A 25,415-nucleotide genomic window follows, 5' to 3' on the forward strand; every position below is an offset into this window, starting at 1 on the left:
ATACCCCTCCCATGCCTGTAACACCTATTTCCTCTCCTAAAGGAAATGTATTGTTCTGCCTTCCTGGGATTGAGCTGCTCAATCCCCAGGAGGGCATAAGCTTGTCTGTGAGGTGACAGCAGCCGGGGCTGCAGTGAAAACCTCAGAAGGCTGGTATGGCAGTACTGGGGGACCATGGTTGAGCCCCCAGTGTCTATGGGATTGTGCAACCAATACTGGAATCAGTATTGGGGTACAGTTCCCAGTTGTTAGACGCCTCATATGACCATGTTTGGGGTTACCATTGTGAAGCTACATATATGTATTGACCTATATGTAGTGCACACTTATAATGGCGTCCCTGCACTCACGAAGTTTGGGAAAATGGGCCTGGACAACGTGGGGGCACCTCTGCTAGTGCAGGGGTGCCCTCACACACAGGTACTATGCACCTAGACTTCAGGGTCTGAAGGTTAGACATATAGGTGACTTACAGGTGACATAGTGCAGTGAAAATGGCTGTGAAACAGTGCTTACACTATTTCACTCAGGCTGCAATGGCAGTCGTGAAGGATTGTTTGTATGAGCTCCTTATGTTTGACAAAAGAAATGCAGCAGCCCATAAGGATCTCCTGGAACCCCTATGCCCTGGGTACCTAGGTACTATATACTAAGGACTTATAAGGGGGGTCCAGTATGCCAATTTGGAGTGACATATGGAGTCACTAGACTATAGTGACACATTTAGAAACCGAGAGAGCATGAGCACTGGAGTTCTGATTAGCAGGATCCCAGTGACACAGTAAAAACACACTGACATTCATGCAGAAATTGGGGGTAACATGCCGAGAAAGGTGGTACTTTCCTACACCTCCTGGGGTGTATTTATTTCAAAGAATGACCGCAAGTTTGATGTGGTGGAAGGATACATAGTATTTTAACAAATAGAAGCATTAAAATGTTTTTACATTTCTCGGATAGGTCGCAACTGTTGCTACATGTGGTGGGTCTGTGACACAGTACATTTAGTATAAGTTTAAGTTCGCTGTAAACACATCAACTGAAACAGAATTTAACCAAAGGACTTGCCTAAAAGAAAAATATAATAGCCGCTGGCACAGTTGATTAGGATAGATCCAATCTACTGACGTTGGAACTGGGGCCAAGACCACGAAGATCGTGTAGCATTATATGCAGATGACGTCATTCTTTACATGGCGGATCCCATAGATACTGGCCCGCGGAGTTTTCACCTTCTGCGTTGCTTTGAGGAAAGTTCAGGGCTCTGGATGAACCCGTTCAAATAGTTGCTGGTGCCACTGATGCCATCCCATGACTGGTATTCCTGGCATGACCCGGTGCCTCTCCACCGGCTGAGTTTTAAATATTTAGGCATTTGGATGACCCTGGTCCCTGAACCTAGCACTACTAATGTCTCATGCCAGCGTGGGCCTGGTGATATGGCAAGCGATGCCGCTAAATGTTATGGGCAGTGTGGCAGTGTATAAAATGATTTTACCTCGGTTTTATATGTATTTCAAAATTTGCCATCCCCTATTCCACACTCCTGGTTCTGGGCTCTGATTAAAGCGGTAGCCTCATTTTTGTGGCGTGGAACCGAATTGCACTTCAACATTGCTTGAGAGGGACATATGATGGGGGGATGTGTATGGCCAACCTGTAGCTATATTATTTGGTGACGCAACTCATGGTTGTCCATGACTGGTTTAATGGGGGTTGGGCGGACCCGGCATACCAACTTCAACTTGCTTCACTTAGCTTTCCACAGATTTTGGATCTACTCTACTGCTCCCCACTCCCCAATAACCTGGAACCAGTGACCAAAGTGGTATTCCTCGCATGGCGAGCGGCCTTGCTTCATACAAGCTGGGAGAACACTCTTACCCAGCAAACCCCCCTTTGGCAGGCTACCTGGTTGAAAGAATCTGCAACCTTACGAGGGTTTGGAAAATGGGATCTACTGGACATAGTTGAACTTGGCGATGTATGGAAAGGAATGTCAATGAGGTCCTTCCAGCACCTACAAACCACCCATCACCTTTCCTGCGCTCAGGTTTATAAATTCCTCCAGCTTAGTCATGCTCTCAAAGTACACCTGTCCCATATTCACACTCTGCTAGAATACAGTCCGCTAGAGGCTAAATTTCTCATGGGGGCATTGGGGAGGGGGGTCATGTCCCAAATTTATAAAATGTTAATGAGTCATGCACCAGGTGACCTAAACAAACCATCTCGGAGATCGGTGGGAACAATGTCTTGGTCCCCTTCAAGAAGCAGATTGGAGGGATGCTCTAATGGCACAGAAAATAATAACTGTCATCCAGACTGCGGGTGATCCAGCTATACCTTCTGCATGGGTCGTATCACGTGCCCACCAGACTACATCGGACGGGACCCCATCCCGATTCTTGGTGCTCAGAGGACTCTGCGGACTTCCTTCATATGATCTGGAGGTGTCCCCACATTGTACAGTATTGAACGATGATGTTTTTTGAGCTTACTGAAGTGCTGGGTTGGGGGCTCCTGATGTCTCAATTGATGGTCTTACTGGGGGTGATGGGGGTGATGGAGGGTACGGGTGGTTCACGTGCAGAGCGCACCTTAATGGGGACTGCCTTGATGGTGGTGAAAAGGGACATTTAGACTAACTGGAACTCTTGAAATACACAGTCCTTCTCGAAATGGGGGCGGGGGACAGACTGGTGTGCAAGACAGGAAAAGGCAGTTTACGAGGCAAGGGGCTGCCACAGCAAGCATGCCAAAGTAAGGGAGAAGTGGTTAGGACAGCTACCACAAACATCCAGGGGAGTAGGGTGCTTGATGATTCTGTGCCTTTGTGCTGTGATTGTGTCTGGTCATTGTACTTGGTACTTAACAGATGTCTGTACATCATTGGCTCATTCCTGGAGAAGTTGTGTGTTTTTCCTTGTGTTTCCTTTTCCTTTGAAAATTCAATAACAATTGTTTATCAAAAGAAAAACAAACTATAATGAAGAATAAATGTACCTATATACTTTTAAAGACCATTTAAATGTATCTAGAATTTGAATACTTTGATCTGAATTTTGAAACTTTGGAGAAGCCTGACCTTAATCAATGAGTGTTTGGGGTTAGCGGTCCTGGTGAAGTGCTTACAGACTTTTAAGGGGACCCAAACTCGCTCCAATAGTCTTGGAGTTCACGAAGCTGGCTGAGGGTTTTCAACTTTGGAGTGTGTCAGATCTTGGTCCATGAGTCTTGGTGTTTGTAAACCTTTGTTAGAAATATCCAACTTTCAAGGATCGCCCAATACAGAAGGTTCTCAAGTTCATGAGTCCTTATTTTGGGTCCATTAATCCAGTGTGTATATCCATTTTTTTTTTTTTTTCAACTAGGCTCAGGGATCAGGCTCTTTTCACCCTGCTCCCTTACGCCTTCATATTTTTGTCACACACACGAGCACCGAGCTCCGCTTTGGATAATAGCAAATGACACAAAATGTTCCAGTCTCGGCATTTACTCAGAACGTTCGGGTTTGGTGACCGCGCTTTGTGTCTGTGAACTGAAAAAGTAGTTAGGAACCATACAGATCTCCCCATAATAAATGAAAAGGTGAAGGGTCGTACACTGACACATTTAATAATTGAAAACAGAGTATGAGATAAGTAAAAATATCTAACAAAACGTTGTGAAGAAGAGACAGGGCAATCAAGACTTGTGTTAACTGATGAGAAGGTACCATGTAGCTCAGTTGTTTTGCTTTTCTTATACCCAAACACATAAAATAGCAAGAAAGCAGCTGTGTAAGTTATGATTATGAAACTGATGTCTGGATACAAGTTAATGAATCCTTACAAAACCTGTTCTCAGACTTTTCTATTTGTTTTCCTCTGATAACTGTATATTCATTCACGTGCTTTCCTCTGCCACCATTTGTGAATACATCCATGTGAATATATTCATTCACGTGCTTTCCTCTGCCTTTCAGTCTCCTGTACATGTGCCACCATTTGTGAATACATCCATGTGAATATATTCATTCACGTGCTTTCCTCTGCCTTTCAGTCTCCTGTACATGTGCCACCATTTGTGAATACATCCATGTGAATATATTCATTCACGTGCTTTCCTCTGCCACCATTTGTGAATACATCCATGTGAATATATTCATTCACGTGCTTTCCTCTGCCACCATTTGTGAATACATCCATGTGAATATATTCATTCACGTGCTTTCCTCTGCCACCATTTGTGAATACATCCATGTGCATATATTCATTCACGTGCTTTCCTCTGCCACCATTTGTGAATACATCCATGTGCATATATTCATTCACGTGCTTTCCTCTGCCACCATTTGTGAATATATCCATGTGAATATATTCATTCACATGCTTTCCTCTGCCTTTCAGTCTCCTGTACATGTGCCACCATTTGTGAATACATCCATGTGAATATATTCATTCACGTGCTTTCCTCTGCCACCATTTGTGAATACATCCATGTGCATATATTCATTCACGTGCTTTCCTCTGCCACCATTTGTGAATACATCCATGTGCATATATTCATTCACGTGCTTTCCTCTGCCACCATTTGTGAATATATCCATGTGAATATATTCATTCACATGCTTTCCTCTGCCTTTCAGTCTCCTGTACATGTGCCACCATTTGTGAATACATCCATGTGAATATATTCATTCACGTGCTTTCCTCTGCCACCATTTGTGAATACATCCATGTGCATAGATTCATTCACGTGCTTTCCTCTGCCACCATTTGTGAATACATCCATGTGCATATATTCATTCACGTGCTTTCCTCTGCCACCATTTGTGAATATATCCATGTGAATATATTCATTCACATGCTTTCCTCTGCCTTTCAGTCTCCTGTACATGTGCCACCATTTGTGAATACATCCATGTGAATATATTCATTCACGTGCTTTCCTCTGCCACCATTTGTGAATACATCCATGTGCATATATTCATTCACGTGCTTTCCTCTGCCACCATTTGTGAATACATCCATGTGCATATATTCATTCACGTGCTTTCCTCTGCCACCATTTGTGAATATATCCATGTGAATATATTCATTCACATGCTTTCCTCTGCCTTTCAGTCTCCTGTACATGTGCCACCATTTGTGAATACATCCATGTGCATATATTCATTCACGTGCTTTCCTCTGCCACCATTTGTGAATACATCCATGTGCATATATTCATTCACGTGCTTTCCTCTGCCACCATTTGCACATTATGTTTGTGGTCATAAACCAGCAATGACTGAAACCATTCAAATTAAGTTCCCGTCTCTATCTGTGAAATCCCGCTGTTTTGGGGCAGTTGTTTCCTTGTTGTTTTCATATAATGTGCTCATCTCTCTTGATCTTAATTTTAATGTATGCAGTTAGGTCTTATGTTGAATAACTTGAGTTTAAATGGGACTATAAAGAAGTTGGGTTTCTTGTGTCCTTGGTTGGTATTAAGTGCATATTAATGGTGAACAGGAGTGTGTTCTAGGCATGCCGCCGTGTACACTTCTAATGACCTACTCTGCTTTCAATCTAGCAGGCAATGAGAGTACGGAAAGGAAAAGGAAATCCGGAGGCCACCTGAAAGGTTCCGGAAAGTCCACGCTGTGCACATCTCTTCCAGAACAGATCAACACGATGGCTCTCCAGGGCTCAGACGAGGAAGCGACCAGCAGGCGCCCGCTGTGCTCAGACTTTCAGCAGCCGCGAGAAGAGGGTCCCTCACAATGCCGAAGCAGTTTCAGCAATCCAGTGCACCTCGCCTCACAGCAAGGGCGCCTCGAAGCAGGAGGGTCGGAGCACTACAGCGCATTTCAGAATAATCACAGAAAACCTCAATTTCTTAATGTCCTTCAAAGCACACCTCATTACCAGAAAAGAGACTCGTCTACGGACAGTGGTAAAAACAGCAGTCTGAGGGAAAAGTTCACTCGTCCTTTCAGAACAAATTCAAGAGAGAGGCCGTACACGTGCACTGAATGCGGCAAGAGCTTCTTTCAGAAAAGCTGCCTTGTCACGCACCATAGAATCCACTCCAGCGAAAAACCATATATGTGCACCTTCTGTCCGAAAAGATTCAACCGGAAAGATTATCTGGATGGACACATACGAATCCACACTGGCGAGAGACCTTATAAATGTGTGAAATGTGACAAAAGCTTTGTTTGGAAAAGTCATCTTAACAACCATCAGAAAAAGCATACATGAGGCAAACCGGCGAGAACAGTGCTTTTATAAAGGTGAATTAAAGAAAATATAACCAAACCGCCCTCCAGTGAAACTGATAAACTATCAGCATTCCTACATGGATCGGGAATTAGGGTATACAAACCCCAGGGGCCTAGGACATCTTTTGCTAATAATGTAAAAGCGGCCTTCACACTGACTTCTTGGTGAGGATTTGCTGAGTACAGTACAGATGTATGTGTGTTTGTCGCACACTTCAAAAGCTATTCAAATTAATGTAGAGTTTCTCAAGTTAGTTTAATAATAAAAAAAATTGGATATACTTGGCTGCCTGTTGAGTTTCTTTCCAGACATATAATTTTTCAAACTATTCAGAGAGTCAAGGTTAATCCACTGATGGACAGGACGTAAGATGAACCTCTTTACAAATGATGGTCAGAAACTTCTTTTAAATGAAAGAAAGACTGCAGATATTCAGAACAAGCTGAGAGGTGAGATGACCTGCCTGGGGTAAACCTCATAACAGGATATTTTCACCAAATAATCATCTTGTTACCAGCTTAAAATGTGACTAAGCCTTTCCGGTACCGCGAGAGTGGATGTGATTCGGATAACCGGGCTACAGAAACATTTCTCGATTATGCAAGGCCATTCGTCAGATTTGAAATAAATCTCATGAAAAGTGAGTCAAATATTTCCCAGTAAGAGGGAGCACAACACATATAGATGGAATGCACGCGCAGCAGTGTCATTACAACTATTCAAGTGCACATGTGGACAGCCATGGACTGCCTTTCCTCTGCACAGGAAGTGCGTAACATGTACGTGTTACAGTCTTGCCTCATGTAACAAAGCTGCCCACATGGCACCTTCCTGTGGTATCAGAGGTGGAACCAGGTAGATGTCTGCTCTTTGTGAGGCTGGCCACTGCCTACTGACATCAGCCACTCTACCTCCCTAATAAATCCTCACCCCCAGCTCCTCGTAGATAAATCCTCTGAATTTCCCAGGGTAAGTGGACTGACACCCCCCTAGATCACACTTCTTCCAGTGGAGCAAACAATATAACCAACCTCTTGCAGTGTTGGGATTAAGGGAGGCCTGTGTTTCATCCTCTAGAGTCCTGGGAGCTGGGAGGGAATGCACAGTCCTGGCTCTCACTGAGCCTAGCAGATTCCTGTTAGTATGTGTGAAAGCTTGTTCTCTCAGTGATTAAAGATTTCAAGCCTTGGGATTACATACTTTTAGAATCTTGAAATAGCAAACACATATAATTTGTAAATTATTTTGGGGCCTCAAAACAGATAGCTTTAGTTTGTCATTGGCTTCTTCCTATCTGTATCTTGTCTTCAAGAAACGTGCCTCCCTATCACTGTGGGAATGCTGTAATTCTGCGTTTCTTCAGGTTCTCCTAAATCATTTGCTGTCATTGTATCTTCCTTCAGGTTCTCCTAAATAATTTGCTGTTTTTGCATCGTTGTCTTTCGCTCCAAGACTCGCTGATGACTCCAGGGGCAAATTGGCTAGATTTATTTCAGTCTTTATTGTAATCTCATTGTTATGTACTGAGAGCAAAGCAAATGATGTAAACAACTTTGTAGAAATCATTCTTTAAATTCTCTGATAACACACAAACTAGTGCGAGCATTGTAGAGGTTCTGCGTCCGCCAGGTACACTTCATAGGTGATATTTCTGTTTTATCATTGAACAGACACCTCTCGGTCTGCGGTTATCACCATGTGCGATTGATCACTTCCTGCTTTGTCCTTTCTGCTTCAAGTTACCTTCTCTAATGTCTGTTGACATCTGGCCATTAGCCGTGTGCACTCAGTTCCAAATTGGTTCCAGTTGATTTCAGCTACATTTTGTTTTTGACTCACTGTAGACTGGATTTTTCTCAGGATTATTAGTATGCGTTTTAGTTATGATTATGGATAAAAAGCAGATTTTTGAATGAGTTGAAAATGTAAGCTGTGGAAACTAAAAGCGTATGGGAGCCCACCTGCAGTCACGTGCGTCACTGCGCGGAGATCGAAGGTGAGCTGCAGCGAGCAGTGACTCCATGAATGCCTGGGGGCTCCAAAGTGTACTCACCTGACCTGATCAATAATGTTTACTGTGTTCTGCATGTGTGTGGTATACGAATGTTATACATGTACACATGTTTGCGGGACGAAAAGAGCAACACTTCTGAAAAATTGACATAGTAGTGCACAGACATAAGCAATAAAGTAAGAAGAGGGGATACGCAGCGCTCCAAGGCCAAATGTAGGTTTATAGGACTGTGAGAACCAACCTCACGCCAGACTCCCAATTTAGAGCTTTCAAATCAGCCCTGTTTTCCAGGCTCCTGAGTTGCCTCTTAAAAAGTTTCAGAGAGTTGGGGCATGGAAAGGTAGATGTGGGTGGACGGTGGCCGCATGCAGAGAATTAGATTGGGCGGTTCAGCACTGCACAGGCTCTCCCCATTGCTGCTGGATGCCTCTCATCCTACCGCGTCCTTCTCCGGTTTCCTTCGATGGCCTCTGACTGGTTCTATAAGTCCCAACTGGGAGTCTTTCCGTAATCGATGGAATAGATGCTGGTGGTCACAGAGTGAAGACTGCAGCTTATCCTCTCGAGAATAATACTTGAACATCTTGTACGTGGAGGTCTGTATTTTGAAAAACAGAGAACATGCCTTGAAAATTCTGGATCAGGCTGCATCCTTGAGCCCTTGTAGTGCTATTGGTAGGAGTGAGCAAAGGACAGATGGCCATCGTCACTTAAGCAAATGTAAAAAAAAATTGTGCCTGCCTCAAGCCCTTTTGTTTCCCCCGGTGTACTCCGGATGGCTCTACTTGAGTACTTGAGACTTTACAATGCACCTACTCGATTCCTCTTGCTGCACCTTGAAGTCTTCTCGATGTCCCACTCGAGTCTTCTTGTTGCCCCTCTCGAGTCCTTTAGGTGGCTCCACTCGAGTACCTCTAGATAACGCCACGTAAGACCTCTTGATGCTTCTAGTCATTGATGGACCCAGTGGATGCCTTTCGACGCCACCCTCCAAATCTCTTGAGGGCTCTACTTTTAGTCCTCTCAGTGGCCCACTCGGGCTCTCAGAATGCCTGATGAGTTCTCCAGAGGTGCATGAATTAAGTCCTAGTCCTCGCAAGTCATTCAGTACGCTCCTAACAGACTGGGTATGTTCTGGTGTCCAGGATGTGGGCTCTAACCGTGACTACTGTATCAGATATGTCCTGGTGCCCACAAGGTGGGCTTTAACTGTGGGTGCTGTGTCCGATACTTCCTGTTATCCAGGAGGTGGGCTTTAGCTGTTGCTACTGTCTTCAATACGTCCTGGTGCCCATGAGGTGAGCTTTAAGCATGGCTGTCTCTGATAAATCCTGATGCCCAGTATGTGGGCTTTAACCATGGCGACTGTCTCCGATAAGTCTCAGTGCACATGAGGTGAGCCTTACCCCTTGCTACTGTCACCAACAGATCCTGGTTCCCAGGAGGTGGGCTTTAACGGTGGCAACTGTCTCTGATATGTCCTAGTTCCCAGGAGGTGGGCTTTAACTGTTTCTAGGGGTGTCTTTCTTGAACTAGCGCCACAGGAACCAGTAACTTCCATACTAATAAGGTTTTTGTGTAGCCTTTTCCTGCACAGTTCTGCATGAATCTAACTGTGCAATGTTTTATTTTTCCAGTTGCATGAGTTGCCAGTGCGCAGTAGAAGTATGTTACTTACCCAGTAAGCATCTGTTCGTAGCATGTAGTGCTGCAGATTCACATGCTATGCACACTCCTGCCTTCTAGTGTTTGGACGGTCTCTGTAAGTTGTTTTTCTCAAGGAAGTCAGGCCAACACTGCACGTCGCATCTCGTTCTCCTTGAGGCTCGCTACATGTTCAACAGCTCCTTTGTTAGATTGTAATGTTTTTTCCTGCTACACAGGAAGTGAGGATGTAGGGCCTGATTACAACTTCGGCGGAAGGGATTCCTCAGTCCCAAATGTGACGGATATCCCACCTCCCGTATTATGAGTTCCATAGGATATAATGGACTCATAATTCGGCGGGTGGGATATCCGTCACATTTGAGAAGGAGTGGTCCCCTCCGCCGAAGTCGTAATCAGGCCCATAGTCTGCTAAATTCGCATTTGATGTTGAACATGTGTAATTTTATTGTGTATTTGTGCTACCATCAGAGGGCGCATGCGAGTCTGCAGGACTACGTGCTCCGAATAGATGCTTACAAGGTAGGTAACTTACTCCATTCGCAGCATGTGTTGGCTGCAGATACAGATGCTGTGGATAGATGGTAAAGCAGTAGTCCTCTTGCAGTGGACACAGGCGTCAGATAGTGAATTTGTCTGAAATAATGTGGTAGAACTGTTTGTTCCTCTAGAGCTTGTTGTTTTGTTTGTACATTCACACCAAAATGTTTTGGAAATGTGTGTGGGTTTGTCCACATTGCCACTTTACAAATGTCTAATAGTGGGATATTTCTCAAGATAGCCATTGATGCTCCTTTTTTCCTTGTGGAATGAGCCCTTGGCATCGTGGGTAATGTTAATTTTGCCTTGCTGTAGCAAATGTGTACACATTTAAGTATCCATCTAGGGGATCCTGTTTTTGAGATTGGATTACTCTTCCTAGGGCTTGAAAATGCTATAAATAGTTGTGCTTTGGGAAAGGTCTTTGTTCTTTCTACATAGTACATAAGGGTGTGTTTAACATCTAGTGTATGCAAGGCCCTTTCTTCAACTCTCTCTGGCTTTGGAAAGAAGACTAGTAAATCCAATGTTTGATTTAAGTGCAAAGGTGATATCATCTTTGACTGAAACTTTGGGTTTGTGCCCAGTCTTGGAATGTTTGAAAATAAGGTTCCTCAATAGTTAGTGCATGTATCTCGTTTACTGTTGTCAGTGATGTAATTGCTACAAGGTGGCGAAGAGATCTATTGCTGCAGTCCCCCACTGTTGGAAGTATGTTTGGAGGACTCAAGTGTGGACTTACCACTTGTGGAGCTGTTGTTGCGTCCTGCTTAGGAGGTCTGCCAGGGAGTGGTCAACACTAGTATGTACTGTGCTGGGAGGGGGATTATGTTACTGAGGCCCATTTCCATTTCACTTGTGCTAGTTATGATAGGTGCAGTGAATGGATCACTCCTTGAGTTTGGATGTTGTACATCACTGTTATATTGTCTGTGCATAGAACATTCTTTCCTATTATATTGGGTAGGAATGCTTTGAGAGACATTTGTATTGCTAGTAGCTCCAGAACATTGATGTGAAATGTTTGTTGCTGTGGAGACCACTGTCCCTGACCACAGTGTCCTCCATATGACCAATTCCAATCCATAAGTGATGCATCCATTGTAATTGTTACCTGTGGGATTGTGTCCTTGAAGGCTCTTCTCATTTGGGTGCTTTATAAGTTCCACCATGGTACTGCCTGATGGACCTTGGGTGAAACCAACACTAGATCCACTGTGTTGCCCCTGGCTTGTGACCATTGAGATGCTAATCATTCCTGCACTGGTCTCATATTTAGCCTTTAGCCTTACATGTGATAAAAGAAGCCATCATACCTAGGAGGTGCATCACCATTTTGCCTGGTAGGCGACAATATGGCTGAAAAAAATCTGTAGGTTCTGGAGATTGACAACCCTCTGTGGATTGGGGTGTGCTTTTGCTGTGACTTAGTTGAGTATGACTCCAAGATAAGGCTGTATCTGGAGTGGTTTCAGATGTGATTTGATGGTATTTAGTGTAAATCCCAATTTGTGTAAGAGGTTTTAGTGGTACGAGTGTCCTGTAGACATTTCTGTTTGCTGGAACTCTTGATAATCCAATTTTCTAGATAAGGAAAGACAGGTATGTTTCCTTTCTTAGATTTGCAGATACTACTGCTAGACATTTGGTGAATACGCGTGGGGTGTTCTTACCCCGAATTACAGTACTTTGAGCTGATTGTGACGTCCAGTTACCAGAACCGGGGAGGTATTGGTGGTGTTCTGGATGGATTGGGCTATGAAAGTATACGTCTTGTAGATCTAATGCAGTCGTGAAGTCGCCTTCTTGTAGTAATGGTGTCACATCCCCTCGCCGCCATTGTTTCCACACATCAATCCATCACTGAGAGAACTGGGCTTTTTCATTCTTGACTAATGTTTATTCAGCGTGAGCCGCTAATGTGTCAGTACGTTCTTTAACAAAGTAAAGGGTTTAACGCTCCGTTTGCTTTACTGGGGAAACTTTTTTTTTTTTTTTTTTTTCAAGACAGGTCTGTCTGCCCTGAGAGTTGCAGACTGCCTTAATAACTCGGGATATACATGGGGCTGAGCCTTGCCAGCAGGACAGGCAACTGATCTATTCAAACAATGGAGGCTGTGTGTGCTACCTCTGGCCCAGCGGTGCAGTCTCTTAGCCCCTCCTTAAGAAATGTCACAACTGCTCAAAATTGCACGGTCCTGCTCGCAGTTCTTAATGTAAACCCGCCCCACGACCCCCCACATTCCTTTATTGCCTGCCCACCCTTTGATGACTGCATTCACCGACCCCCCCCCCCCCCCCCCCCCCACCCACTACTCTTTTGTGGTTTGCCTGCCCCTTCCCCCATTGTTTTTAGGGTCGAGCCTGTGTCGCTTGCGCATGCGTTTCACTTGCGAGACGCTTTTGGAGTTAGAAAAGGGCTCGGAGCCCCCTCCATGTCACGTCAGTGTCTTTCATTGGTTTGTGGGCTTGCCTTTCAAAATCTGCTTGCTTTCATTAGTGGAAGGCACGCATACGTCATGTCTTTTCCGGTGGTTAGCCCTCCTCGAGCGCAGTGACCAAGTACTGAAAACAAGGCTCGCTGTTTCCTGTCAGGTTTGTGGACTACTTTTTATCTTTTTTTCACAGCGCGATCTCGCTTGGCAGAAGTCGAGAGCTTTGCATAACATCGACCCTATTATATAGTTAATTGCAGGTTTGCCGATAGGTTTCACTATGAGGGAACTGTAGCAGCGCGATCGCGCTGTTTTTTTCCATTTAATGTGACAAGAAAAATCCGGTTGGGAGTTTACAACTACTAATAGCTCTAACTCTGAGAAATGTGAGACCCTGTTGCATTGCAAATGCTTGTTTTAAACTGCAGCACTCCAAAGCACTCTGTTCTATTTTCAGTTGTAAAGACACTCCTTCCCCCATGCCTCCTCCATCCGGTCGCTGCTTGCCCACTTCCTGCTCCATGGTTTTTCCCGTTCCACTACCACCCTCCCCCTGTTTGTTGACTTGCTCACACCTGAAGCTTTTTTCATGCTGATGCCACTGATCTGCTGCTATTTTTCTTTTTTGTCCGTAAAGCCTTTTGCGAGCTGCACAGTAGGTATGTTAAAACCCCTGGATATTATCTTTTTTGGTTTTAAGGGTCTTTGCATAAAAACATCATCAATTTTGCTAAAAATTGTTCTTTATGTTTTTTGTGTTCTAATCCAGTCTTCTCCTTTGCATCTCCGTTGCATCCTGTGGACTGCTGTTCAGGTGCTCCAAATAATTTAAATTCCACACAAAGCTGAACAATTGTTTTACCAACAACCTTTTATAATTTGTGGTTTTTTTTTTTTGTAGTTTGCAACCTTCGGATCACATTCGCGATATATAAAACTGCAAAAAAACAAACAAAAGGCTGCAACCTTTTGGGTTTTACTTTTCTCCGTGCCTTTCATACCTTTTTCGTCTGACGATCAGTGGCCTTAGTAATCACAACATTCCGATATGTTTGAGTGTGCTGAGCTTGGAGTTGCGCACAGAAGGTCTCACGGAGTATGCACCCATATCTCCTGGCCCTTCATCCCTTCACTTCGGTTGAAGCAGTCATGGCAAGAGGTGAGCTCGAGGGCGGTGATTTCATGCACATGCATCCGAGCGCCTCTTGTCCTGTTTGTAAATACCTCACCCTTACCAGCATGGAATGGAAAGCAGTAGCTTTGGACGCAGGAGACTCGGCCCTGTTCCTGGAAAGGGTCAATCAGGGCGCTATACAAAAAGGATTTTAAAAAAATCTACCTATCGCGTCAAGAATTTTAGATTCTATTAAGGACACAGAGGCGAGGATCATGCTTTCTCTTACTTTACTGACAAAAACAGCAGCCAATAATAAACGATAAAACTCAAAACTATCATTTCCATGATGCCAAGTTCACTAATCACAGCCCCACGATGACCATAAATAGCCTGTGTGCCAAAGTCCGCCCTCTTTCTTTGCGAATCCAACCTGATACTGAATTAGTTCGCCAAATTTGAAACGAAACTCCTCGAAACCTGAGGGACCAACAGTTCACTCCAACCTAGAACAGAACTGGAATCCGATTCTTGATCCGAAAAGATTACCTCTACGCATTTGTGTTATTTGATCCTGTGAATGTAAAAGAATAAACTAATATTCATGTACATTGAAGGGAGGGTCAACAATTTAACATGGTTGAAACATGTACAATAAATTGATTATAAACACTTACAATGTTCATCATAATGATTAATGGGTGGGATAATCCTCGCCTCCGTGTCCTTAATAGAATCTAAAATTCTTGACGCGATAGCTAGAATTTTTTTTATTCTATGTCAGGACCGTAGGCTTCGGATTATGCCAGTTTAAAGTCTATCTACCACCTCTGAAACCACGTCGACAATAGGTTTATGATAGAATACCTTGAAGGTGGAATCATTTAACCAATCTGCTGCAGCCATAATATCTTCTAATCTGGCTCCAGTAGCAAAAGCTTTTGAAGCCATGGCTCCTCTAACAGAGTGAGCTCCAAATACACTTATGTCAATACCTTCTTCAGCTAGTAACCATTTGACCCAACGAGCCAATGTTGCTGCAGTGACTGGACGAAACGTTTTTTGTAAAGAAATCAATAATTGACCAAAAACATTCTGCCTGAATTCATGTGTGCAATCTTCATACACTTTCAAATATTGAACAACACAAAGTTTCTTATTATGAGGAAAAGATGGATAATAAATACATTTCGATAAGGTTTTAGTACGTCTGGTAATGGAAAAAGATACTCCATCCAGAGTAAATACTCTACCTGCAAATCCAGAGCTTTAACATCCGACACCCTTCTGCAGGACAGTAGGCATAGTAACATTGTCAACTTTGTCAATAATTGCTTACGAGATAATCCCTCATTATCTGCCGATTTCTGAGGAAACGTAAGACAATATTGACATCCCATAAGGAAGTATGTTTTGGTTGAGGAGGTTTAACCATACGGATACCTCTAAGTAATTTACAAATCAAAGGGTGCTCACCCACTGGTTTTCCCTGAATATGTGGGTGTTCAGCAGAAAGGGCGGAGCAACAATTATTAATTGTCCTGTATGCCAAACCCTGAGAAGCCAATTCAGAGAGAAAATTGGCTATGACATGAATTTCTGACCCCAGGGGATCCCACACTCCTTGTATTGCACCAACAAACCCACTTCCTCCAGGCCTGCTCGTATCTTTTCTGAGTGGAAGGGGCCCAAGCATGGGATAAGAAAAACAATGCAGATTCCGAAACTCCAGGCACTTGCCATCGTCGCCTGAAAGTCTCCACGCCATCAGGGGCAACAACCCCTGCAGAATTAATGGGTGAAAATTGTTCAACGGGTCCGTGAGAAGGTCCACAGACAGTGGAATTCTCACCGGAAAGTCCCAAGACAGAACCATTGCAGAAGGGAACCAAGGCTGAGCACTCCAAAATAGAGTTACCAGAATGACCTCCGAGCGTTGGCGACGAACTTGTGCTAGGACGCGAGGAATCATCACAAAAGGAAGGAAGGCATAAAGGAGCTCCCTCGGCCATAGTTGTAGAAACGCATCTGTCCCCTTCGACTGAGGATCCGGTTTCCAACTGAAAAAACAAGGAACCTAACTCTTCAATCGGGAGGCAAATAAATCCATCTGACACTTCTCCCAGCGTAGCTGAAGTGCTTGGAAGATTTGTGGATTGAGCCTCCAGTCGCTGCCATCTTTAAGGAAGCGAGAATTCAAGTCTGCTGTCGTGTTGACCCGGCCTGGAATGTATTCCGCTATTACCGAAATTTGCTGATTGAGGCAATAATGCCAGAATTCTTTCCCTATCTCCGCTAAGAAGCGCAATCTGGTCCCCCCCCAGGCGATTGATGTATCTGACCGCGTAGACAGTGTCCATCCGCAGGAGAATACAACAATGAACCCGACGAGGGGCAAGAGATCTGATGGCAAAAGCCCCTGCTAGGAGTTCTAGGGAATTGATATGGTATGTCAGATCTCCCGGGGACCACCGTCTCCACCGGACCGCAACGAGCTCCCCATCTGGACTGGAGGGAAAAATCGCTCTGCCGTTCCATGCCTCCATGTGAGAGAGCCACCATGACATCTCTGTCTTGGCTTCTTCTGACAGGGGAACCAACTCTGAGTATTGAAGACCCTTCTGAAGATGGAGAATCTTCCATCTCTGATGGGCCCTGTAATGTAAAGGGCCTGGAAAAATCGCTTGAATGGACGATGCCAAGAGGCCGACTAGGCGAGCTAACGTCCTCAAGGATATAGTCGGAGAGGCAAGCGCTCTCTTCAACTCTTTCTTGATCAAACTGTGTTTGTTGGCCGGAAGAATTAGCAAGGCCTTCATTGAATCTATTTGAAATCCTAAGAATTCTATATTCTGAGTTGGGATTAAACAAGCCTTCTCGGAATTGATTACAAACCTGAGATCCTGTAACAATTGTATTGTCCAGTTTAGATGAAAAACTAACTGTTTGTCCTGAGCCATGATAAGTATGTCGTCTAGATAAATAATCAGACGCACCTCTCGCTCTCTCAAGAACTGGACCACTGGACGCAAAAGTTTGGTGAAACACCAAGGAGCTGAGGAGAGACCAAAGGGAAGGACTTTGAACTCGAACCAGTGGGAACCCCATTGGAATTGTAGGAAGCGTCTGTGAGGGGCAAAAATCTGGACTGAGAGGTAAGCTTCTTTGAGATCTAGGTGCACCATCCAGTCTTTGTCTCTTAAGAGATCTCTGAGAAGATGAATACCTTCCATCTTGAAATGGCGATATACCGTCCAAGAATTGAAAAGCTTGAGGTTTAGGACTAACCTGGAACCACCGACTTTCTTTTGGACTAAGAAGATTGTGCTGGCGAACCCCCGAGGATGAGGAGAAGTTTGCCCTATTGCCCCTTTTTTTTAAGAGAGAGAGAATCTCTTTTCCTAAGAATTCGAGATCTGCGAGGGAAAAAAGGAGAGGCATAGGAGGAGCCTTCTGAATCGGGGAGGAGTAAAACTCCAGTTGAAAACCCTGAACAGTCTGAAGAACCCAAGGATCTTGAGTGATTAGCTGCCAGGCTAGTAGAAAAAATTGTATCCTGCCCCCCAAAATGACCTTCGAAGGAGGGATAATTCTCACCTGAATTTGAGGTGTCTTGGTTGGAACTACCTCCGCGATAACTTCTGGAGGAGAGACCACGCCCTCTGTAGCGGTTGGGGTAGAAGTTTTGTTGATCTGCAGAACCAATTCGGTTACCTTGAGAGGCGTATCTCGAAGCCTGATACCTGCGGCCTGACGCTCGGCCTCTGAAGCGCCCGGCCCGGGCAAAAAGAGCATTGTTGAAAACTTACTTAATATTGGATTGGGCCTTGTCTAGGGCTGTAAAGGTGGCAACATAGTTGCTCAAATTGGAAATAAATGTATCTCCAAAGGGCATACCATTTGCTGAAGATCCCGCTTCGTTAGTTGCCAATTCCGCCAGCTTTGGATCTAAGTGAATGAGGAAGGAGCGTCTGCGCTCTGTTGACCTGGCGCAATTGGCATTGCCAAGGAGACAGATAGCCCTCTGAGCCCATTGCAATACTGCTTCCGTATCTAAGGGTATATCAGATTCTTTAGACTGGATGGCCAGATCCAAGATTTTTGTCAAAGGGCCAGAGACGTCGAGCAGTTTGTCCTGGCAACCTCTCCAGGCCCGATCTAGACCCTTCTTAGGATCTTTGGCGAATTTGCGGAGGAAGGTCGCCATGCTGGGGTCTAGCTCAGGCGTATCCGCCACCTTACCAAGCAGAGAGGGACGAGGGCATTCGGATCTGAGGGTGTTGCGCACCTCCTTCTCAAAACTTTTACGCAGTCTGTCTTGGACGTAGTTGGCCACCTCCGGAATAGGAACCCATTCAGTGGAACATGGGTGAATAATATCTTCAGGTGTGAATAAGAGATTCTTACCAGCCGGAGGAGTGGCTTCGGACATAGAATGTCGTGACTTAAGTTTCTTTTTACGTGGAAGGGAATCTGATTGCGAGTCATCTGAATCTGATTTGGATGAAGAGGGGTCCTGATAACTGGATTGGGAAAAAGATGACTGTTGAAAATTTGAGGATGCATCTTGAGGAGGAAGACCTCCATACGCGTGGTCGCGCAACACTGAGGTTGCCATTTGTGCCAAAATCTCTGCTGAGGAAGAGCCTCCTGAGCGTTGCAGAGGGAGACCCAAATTCTCCTTGGGATCTCCAGATTGTAAGCGAGGTTGTTGACTGCTCTCGCCCAAAAACTCTCTTTCGGCAAAAATTGTCAAAGGTTGGGTAAAAGGCTTGAGGGCCTGTATCAGTGCCCAATTCACGGAGTCTTGCACATGGTGCCCAAGTGCCTCCACAAGTCTTTCCTCCATTTGATGCTCCAAAGGCACCTCTTGCAGCTCCTGGTACTGCTCATCTTCATTGGCATAGTATGCCATGTTATAGATCTGTATGCTATTGGAGGAGTTAACGGGAGGGGCAAAAAACCCTGAGCAGGTGAACAATGTAGTCTTACACAAAAACAGGTAAAAAGCTGTATAACCGGTAGAAATTTCGAGTGGAGGGAGCCACCTGCTGGTAAAATATAAATATTGACTTACTAGCCAAAAGGGCCCCCTGAGCAGAGCTCTATAAGTATGATTACAGCCCCTACGGGCGAACCGAGGCCGTTTAGATTGCTGAAATTGAAAGTGAGTGCTGATCGGAACACACGTGCCGAAAGCCGGGCGGAAAACTTCCGATCTGCTCACCGCACGACGCTCACTTATCGGCCTGCTCCCGCTCCACACCGGTAAAAGAAGGGGAGAAAGAAGGAAACTAACGGAGCCGAAGCTCCGAGAACTGCACCTAAATTGGCACAGAAAGCGGAAGCGCTAACAAAACGCGCGCTCGCTTTAATTATACACAATACAGTAAATCATTAAGCACATAGCGCGTGTCACTTAACTGGCTGCTGGAGCAGCAAAGAAAGAGGACGGACTTTGGCACACAGACTATTTATGGTCATCGTGGGGCTGTGATTAGTGGACTTGGCATCATAGGAATGATAGTTTTAAGTTTTATCGTTTATTATTGGCTGCTGTTTTTGTCAGTAAAGTAAGAGAAAGCATAATCCGAAGCCTCCGGTCCTGACATAGAATCAGCATTCGAGGCTGAGTGCACGCAGACGGGATGTGAACTCTCAGCTTCGGGGATGTATTTTATGGGGGTAACATGCCCCAGCAGGTCTGTGTCACTGTGAGCGTTTCATTCATACCAAGTACAATATATAATATTATACCACACTTTTTCCATCCGTACCTTCTGCAAACAGGAGGTTAAGAGATGAGACTTGGATGGTGCACTGCTGCTGTACTTTGATGTGAGCAAATGATGACCCTTTCTGCATGAACAAAACAAGCCTTCAAAAATGGTTCATTTGCGGCTTCAGCTAAGTTTTCTGAAGAAGAACCACAGCTGTTGTACATTTGGTTCGCCAGAGGCCTGTTACCGCACATTTGTAAGTTTGCCCACGACTAGTCTGTGTGCAGCCGCTGGGATTTCCTTGTATGGTTCCAGTTAATCTGTTTATTGGGGAATCAGGCTGCAGTAGGTTTGCGTCGCATTGTACATTCTATTGTTAGATTTGTCCCCACACACAGGTCGAGTGCCTGGAAATGCAAAGAAATCTCTTAATATCTTTAAGGTGAGAGTTGCAGTACATTAAAAAAAAATAACACTGGAGACTTTATGACACTGTTTTATTATAATTATGCAATTCTGAAGTTTATTTCTGAATGCTATGTCTGTCGTTTTCACAGTTTAGTTTTCTCTCTCTACTTATCAGTCATAAAAAAAAAGTCAATATTTTTGGGCGATGTCGTACAGCAGCAAGGCTGAGAGTAAAGTGAATAAGAGCGCTGTAAAGCAGCCAGCGTCGGCAGCATCACAGTTATTATTGTTAATTTACTTTAAGCCATGTTGCACAGTACCCTTTGTTGCTGTGCAATGTATAAAAAAATTGACTGAGACAATAGATCTGTCATAAGCAAAACTTATTGGCTTTGCCAATGCTTGTTGTAACAGTGTTTTTACTTCTTCCTTTAGCAGGTGGAGATTTTGTGGGTTTAGGGTTTGCTTTCTACATGGGATATTTGGTGGTTGATGTTGGAGCTCCAGGCAATATCCCTGACTGATGCTGTCTAACACCCATTGATCTGATGTTACTTCTGGCCACAACTGATGGAATTGATGTAGCTCCCCCCCCCCCCAACAGGTGTTGTGTGATCAGGGGAATTGTGGGCAAGTCACTGTTTGGTGGCCGAGGCCCCCGTTGTGTGTGTTCCCCTAACTTTTTCCTCTTGATTTGTAACCACCTCGGTTATACTCCTTTCCTGCTTGCTGGTGGTGGTGGTATTGCTTTTGTTGACGTTGGTAGCTTTGGGTCTCTGGTGTGGTATTCCTGGAGGCCCCTTTCCCTTGGTAACGCATGCGGCTTTTGCATAGTGGACTGCATAGATCCCATTGATTTGGCTGCTTCTGTGTCTTTTTTTTTATTTTATTTTTTATTGTTTCCAGTTGTGTCAAGCTCTAGGCCGAAGAGGTGCTCACCATCAAAAGGAACGTTCAGAATGTGCTGTTGCACTTCTGGCTTTAAGCCCAGAATGTGGAGCCATTCATGCTATGCTCTACAAATCCCTTAATTGTATTTATATATATATATATATATATATGTACAAAAAAATAAAAATGTATTTCATTTTATCATACAGTTACATTGGTATGTGAGTTGCGGTAATCATGTAATACATGAGTATCGTCAGTGTTATACAACCATTGTATAGTTAAGGAACATTCAGGAACTGCATCTGTGCCTGTAACATGCAATCAGAGAACCATAACCCCCCCCTTAAAAAAAGTAACCGGGACGTGTCACCTATTGAGTGGTTACTAGCAATGATTTTAGGGGATATGCACAAGGGATATAATTTCGAAGTGTGTTGTTGATATAGTGGGGGGCGCTAGTTCGGTATAGGAGGTACGTGGCCTTCTGGAGCGTGTGCTGACATTGATGGGACTGGCACGAAATCAGGCGCAGGTATTCCGACTGTGTTGTGTGCATCGCTAAACAGAAGTCTCACACCCTTGGATACCCCGGTCGTGAGGCACTGTCTCCTGACCCCTGCTTACGCTGTCATCCCGCCACCTCCCCTTCTAGTGTCTGAACTTTAAATCTCTCCAATCAGGTGTCCCACTCCATTGAAACGGGCTTTGTGAGCCCGCCCTGGTGTTCTTTATAATAATAATACATTAAATGCCCTGTGCCCCGGTGTGTGCACTGCCACAGCACGCCCATGGCTGCATTCGAGATCCGTTTTCCTTCAGCATCTACACCTTCCCCCTTTTTCCTGTTTTGCTGTGGGAGGTGTTGTATTAAGACTTGCGTCTCGTCCAGCTAGCCGGACTGTAGCGAGGCAATACCTGCACAGGTTTCGCAATTCAGGAGTGGTTGCCTTTTACATGCAGCGTCGAATCGCTTACTCTCCTTATCAGGAGGTGGAGCTGCCCCTGTGCTTTTTGATGCTACTCTCTTCTCAGCTGTAGTGACAACAAAGGGGTTCGCAGTAGGGTGTCCCCTGACGTATATATGGTCTGATGGAGAAGGTCTATATTTATGTTCTAACCATAGGGTAAGCACTGTGGATTTGCCTGGATCTATAAAGATGTTCTTGGAGACATTTAATGAGGGGCCTATCATGGGTAGATATTGAACGTAGAGTTGTTAAAGTGTTTCCACCTAGAAGTCAGTTTCCTCCTCTGTGGCCTGCTTGGGGAGCTTATGGTATTTGTCAGCTCTTTGTATGACACTATGATGGGAGGAGGTATTATCCGGTGAGGAAGCTTTAGTAAGGATTGTTGACTCTGCCAAGGTCTGGGAGTACCACGTCACAGTCATCCTACGGGTCTGGGCTGAGGTTGGCATCTCTTTGAGAGTCTGAGTCATACTCCTGAAGCTCAGGGCTTTCTCCACCCTCCTCTTCCTGTGTAGGTAAGGGTGGCCTGTTTTTTAGTCTCCATTACCCAGAGAGAAGCCTTCTCGAAGAATCTGAAGTTGACGTAACCAGGTGCCTTCCACAGGGTTCCCACTGCTGCAGGAACCTTATTGTGTCTTTGTGGACAATTCTGTCCATAGGCTGTTTGGACGTCGAAAGTTCAATAGCTCCAATGAAGTCTGTCCAAGCTAGATGGTGGAAAAAAATAATTTAACACAGGGGCAGTTGAACATGCGCAATGCCTCGAAGAAGAGGAGATACGTCACACAACATCGACCATAAAGACTTCCTTGAGGAAAACAACTTGCAGAGTCCGAGCCCAACACTAGATGGCAGGAGTGTGCATGGCATGTTTATCTGCAGCAGTTCACGCTACGAATACTAGGTAACCACTAACCACACAAACTGAGCTGCACCTCATCTAAACAGGACAACAAAAGGCTGGACCATGCACTACTCCAGGGTTCACCTGGGGCACCTCTCTCTGCAGGACCCCCTGCTGATGCACATGATCACTTCATCCCTGTCCCTGCAGGACGCCCAGCTGATAAGTGATTACCCCACCCCTCTCTGTAGGATCCCAGCAGATGCAAGTGATCAGCTCAGACGCTTTTCTGCAGGCCCCCCAGTTGATGCAAATGATCACCGCCAATGCCTCTCCGCAGAACCCCCAGCTGATGCAAGTGATCATCTCAGACACTTTTCTCTGCAGGACCCCCAACTGATGCAAGTGATCACCTCATGCCTCTCCACAGGACCCCCCCAGCTGATGCAAGTGATCACCTCATGCCTCTCTGCAGGACCCCCCCCCCCCCCCCCCAGCTGATGCAAGTGATCACCTCATACCTCTCTGCAGGACCCCCCCCCCCCCCCCCCCCCCCCAGCTGATGCAAGTGATCACCTCATGCCACTCTGCAGGACCCCCAGCTGATGCAAGTGATTACTTCACGTCTCTAGGCAGGATCCTCAGCTGAACCAAGGGTTCACCTCAGATGCCTCCCTGCATGACCCCTGCTGCTCCAAGTGATCACCTCATGCTTCTCTGTACGAACCCAGCTGATGCAAGTGATCACATCACACCTCTCCCTGTAGGACCCCCAGCTGATGCAAGTGATCACCTCACACGTCTGCAATACCCACCTGATGCAAGTGATCACCTCAGACGCTTCTTTCTACACGACCCTGCGCTGATGCAAGTGATCACCTCATGCCTCTCCACAGGACCCCCCCAGCTGATGCAAGTGATCACCTCATGCCTCTCTGCAGGACCCCCCCCCCCCCCCAGCTGATGCAAGTGATCACCTCATGCCACTCTGCAGGACCCCCAGCTGATGCAAGTGATTACTTCACGTCTCTAGGCAGGATCCTCAGCTGAACCAAGGGTTCACCTCAGATGCCTCTCTGCAGGACCCCCGGCTGATGTAAGTGATCACCTCAGCACGTCTCTGCAGGACCCCCCGCTGATGTAAGTGATCACCTCATACCTCTCTCTGTGCCCCCCTCAATCCCCCCCCTGCGCTGATGCAAGTTATCACCTCACACTTCTCTGCAGGACTCCAGCAGGTGAAAGTGATCACATCACGCATCTCTGTAGACCCCCCCCCCGATAAGCCAAAGGATCACCTCAGATGCCTCTCTGCAGGACCCCCGGCTGATGCAAGTGATCACCTCATGCCTGTCCATGCAGGACGCCCACCTGATGCAAGTTAACACCTCACGCATCTTTGTAGAATCCCAGCTGATGCAAGTGATCACCTCAGACGCGTCTCTGCAGGACGCCCACCTGATGCAAGCGACCACCTCAATAAGACATAAAAGTATATAATGGAAATTACCTTTTCAAATAATGAAATATAAACATTGTTGAGTACGATAATAAAAAACAATTGTGTATGGAGGTAATTTCATATTCAAATATACATAACACAATCAACATTTTTTAATGCATTAATATTAAATAGATAATAGATTTTGTATTTATAGAATTAAAATACAATTGAAAGTTTTTACAGTTTTCTGCTAAACAAGTGCAAATAATTTACCGACTAAGGCCCATTCCCATACAGGCCATCCCCAAACCAATGACTAATTGTTGAATGCTGAACGATAAAGTCTGGGGCAGTTGCCTGATTTTCAGCCACAATGCTGGTGGAAGAGTACTTAGACTCAACAGTGGCTTGAGCACTGATGGAGTGTGTCCTGTGCTGAAACATGTGCCCTTTTGCTGCTGTTGGCATGGATCATACAAGGGCACAATATAAAGTACACAAAACATGAAACTGCAAATTCACTACTTTCAAGCAGACCAACGCAGTGTAACACAAATGTCAAAATGAGTGGAAACCGTGCGCGTGGCCAGAGCAGGGACAGAAACCACAGTGCATCAATGAGCATAAACAGCCCATCACACTGGGAGCTAGAGCTGTGGAAACAGTCTCTCGGTGCCACGGGCAGTGGGTGCAACAGGCTAAATGCAAAGAGGACCCTTTATTTCACTCTTCCCGGTTCCTTCTCATCCCTGCCTTCTCAGTTTTTCACCTTTTTCTGTCTTTCTCTTTCTCCTCATTCCCTTCGTGTGTGGTTTCTCTTGTGCTCTGGCTCAGCGTATGATGAGGAGAATGTAGCGCCTTTCCCAGAAAGTGAGTGCAGTATTTAATGAAGCTGTTGTTGCAGGTGGGCCTGGAAGGAGAGCCGTGAGGAGCTGTGAAGCAGGAGCTCGCACCCGGCGTGTCGCTACTCACCCTGAGTGTCGGAAGGCTTAGTCCCTGCCAGTAAGCGGTAGAAGACAACACCTCCTGCTTCAGTACAAGTGAGTGCTTTGGTTAAAGGAGGGGACTTTGCAGAAAGCATTAGACAGGGAGAAGGAGGGTTCCCCCACTTGGAAAGC

General features: G+C 45.3%; 1 protein-coding gene across 1 annotated transcript in view; it reads left to right on the plus strand.

The window, feature by feature from the left end:
• Positions 1 to 6,531, plus strand: part of LOC138267310 (zinc finger protein 282-like) — a 52,848-nt gene extending 46,317 nt beyond the window's left edge. Inside the window, exon 7 of the mRNA XM_069216167.1 lies at positions 5,560 to 6,531. Within this exon, the coding sequence (XP_069072268.1) occupies positions 5,560 to 6,230 (671 nt within the window). The 3' untranslated portion in view covers positions 6,231 to 6,531. The remainder of the gene's footprint in view (positions 1 to 5,559) is intronic.
• Positions 6,532 to 25,415: the final 18,884 nt, after the last annotated feature.

This window comes from Pleurodeles waltl, chromosome 12 (assembly GCF_031143425.1).
Source record: "Pleurodeles waltl isolate 20211129_DDA chromosome 12, aPleWal1.hap1.20221129, whole genome shotgun sequence".
NCBI lineage: Eukaryota > Metazoa > Chordata > Amphibia > Caudata > Salamandridae > Pleurodeles > Pleurodeles waltl.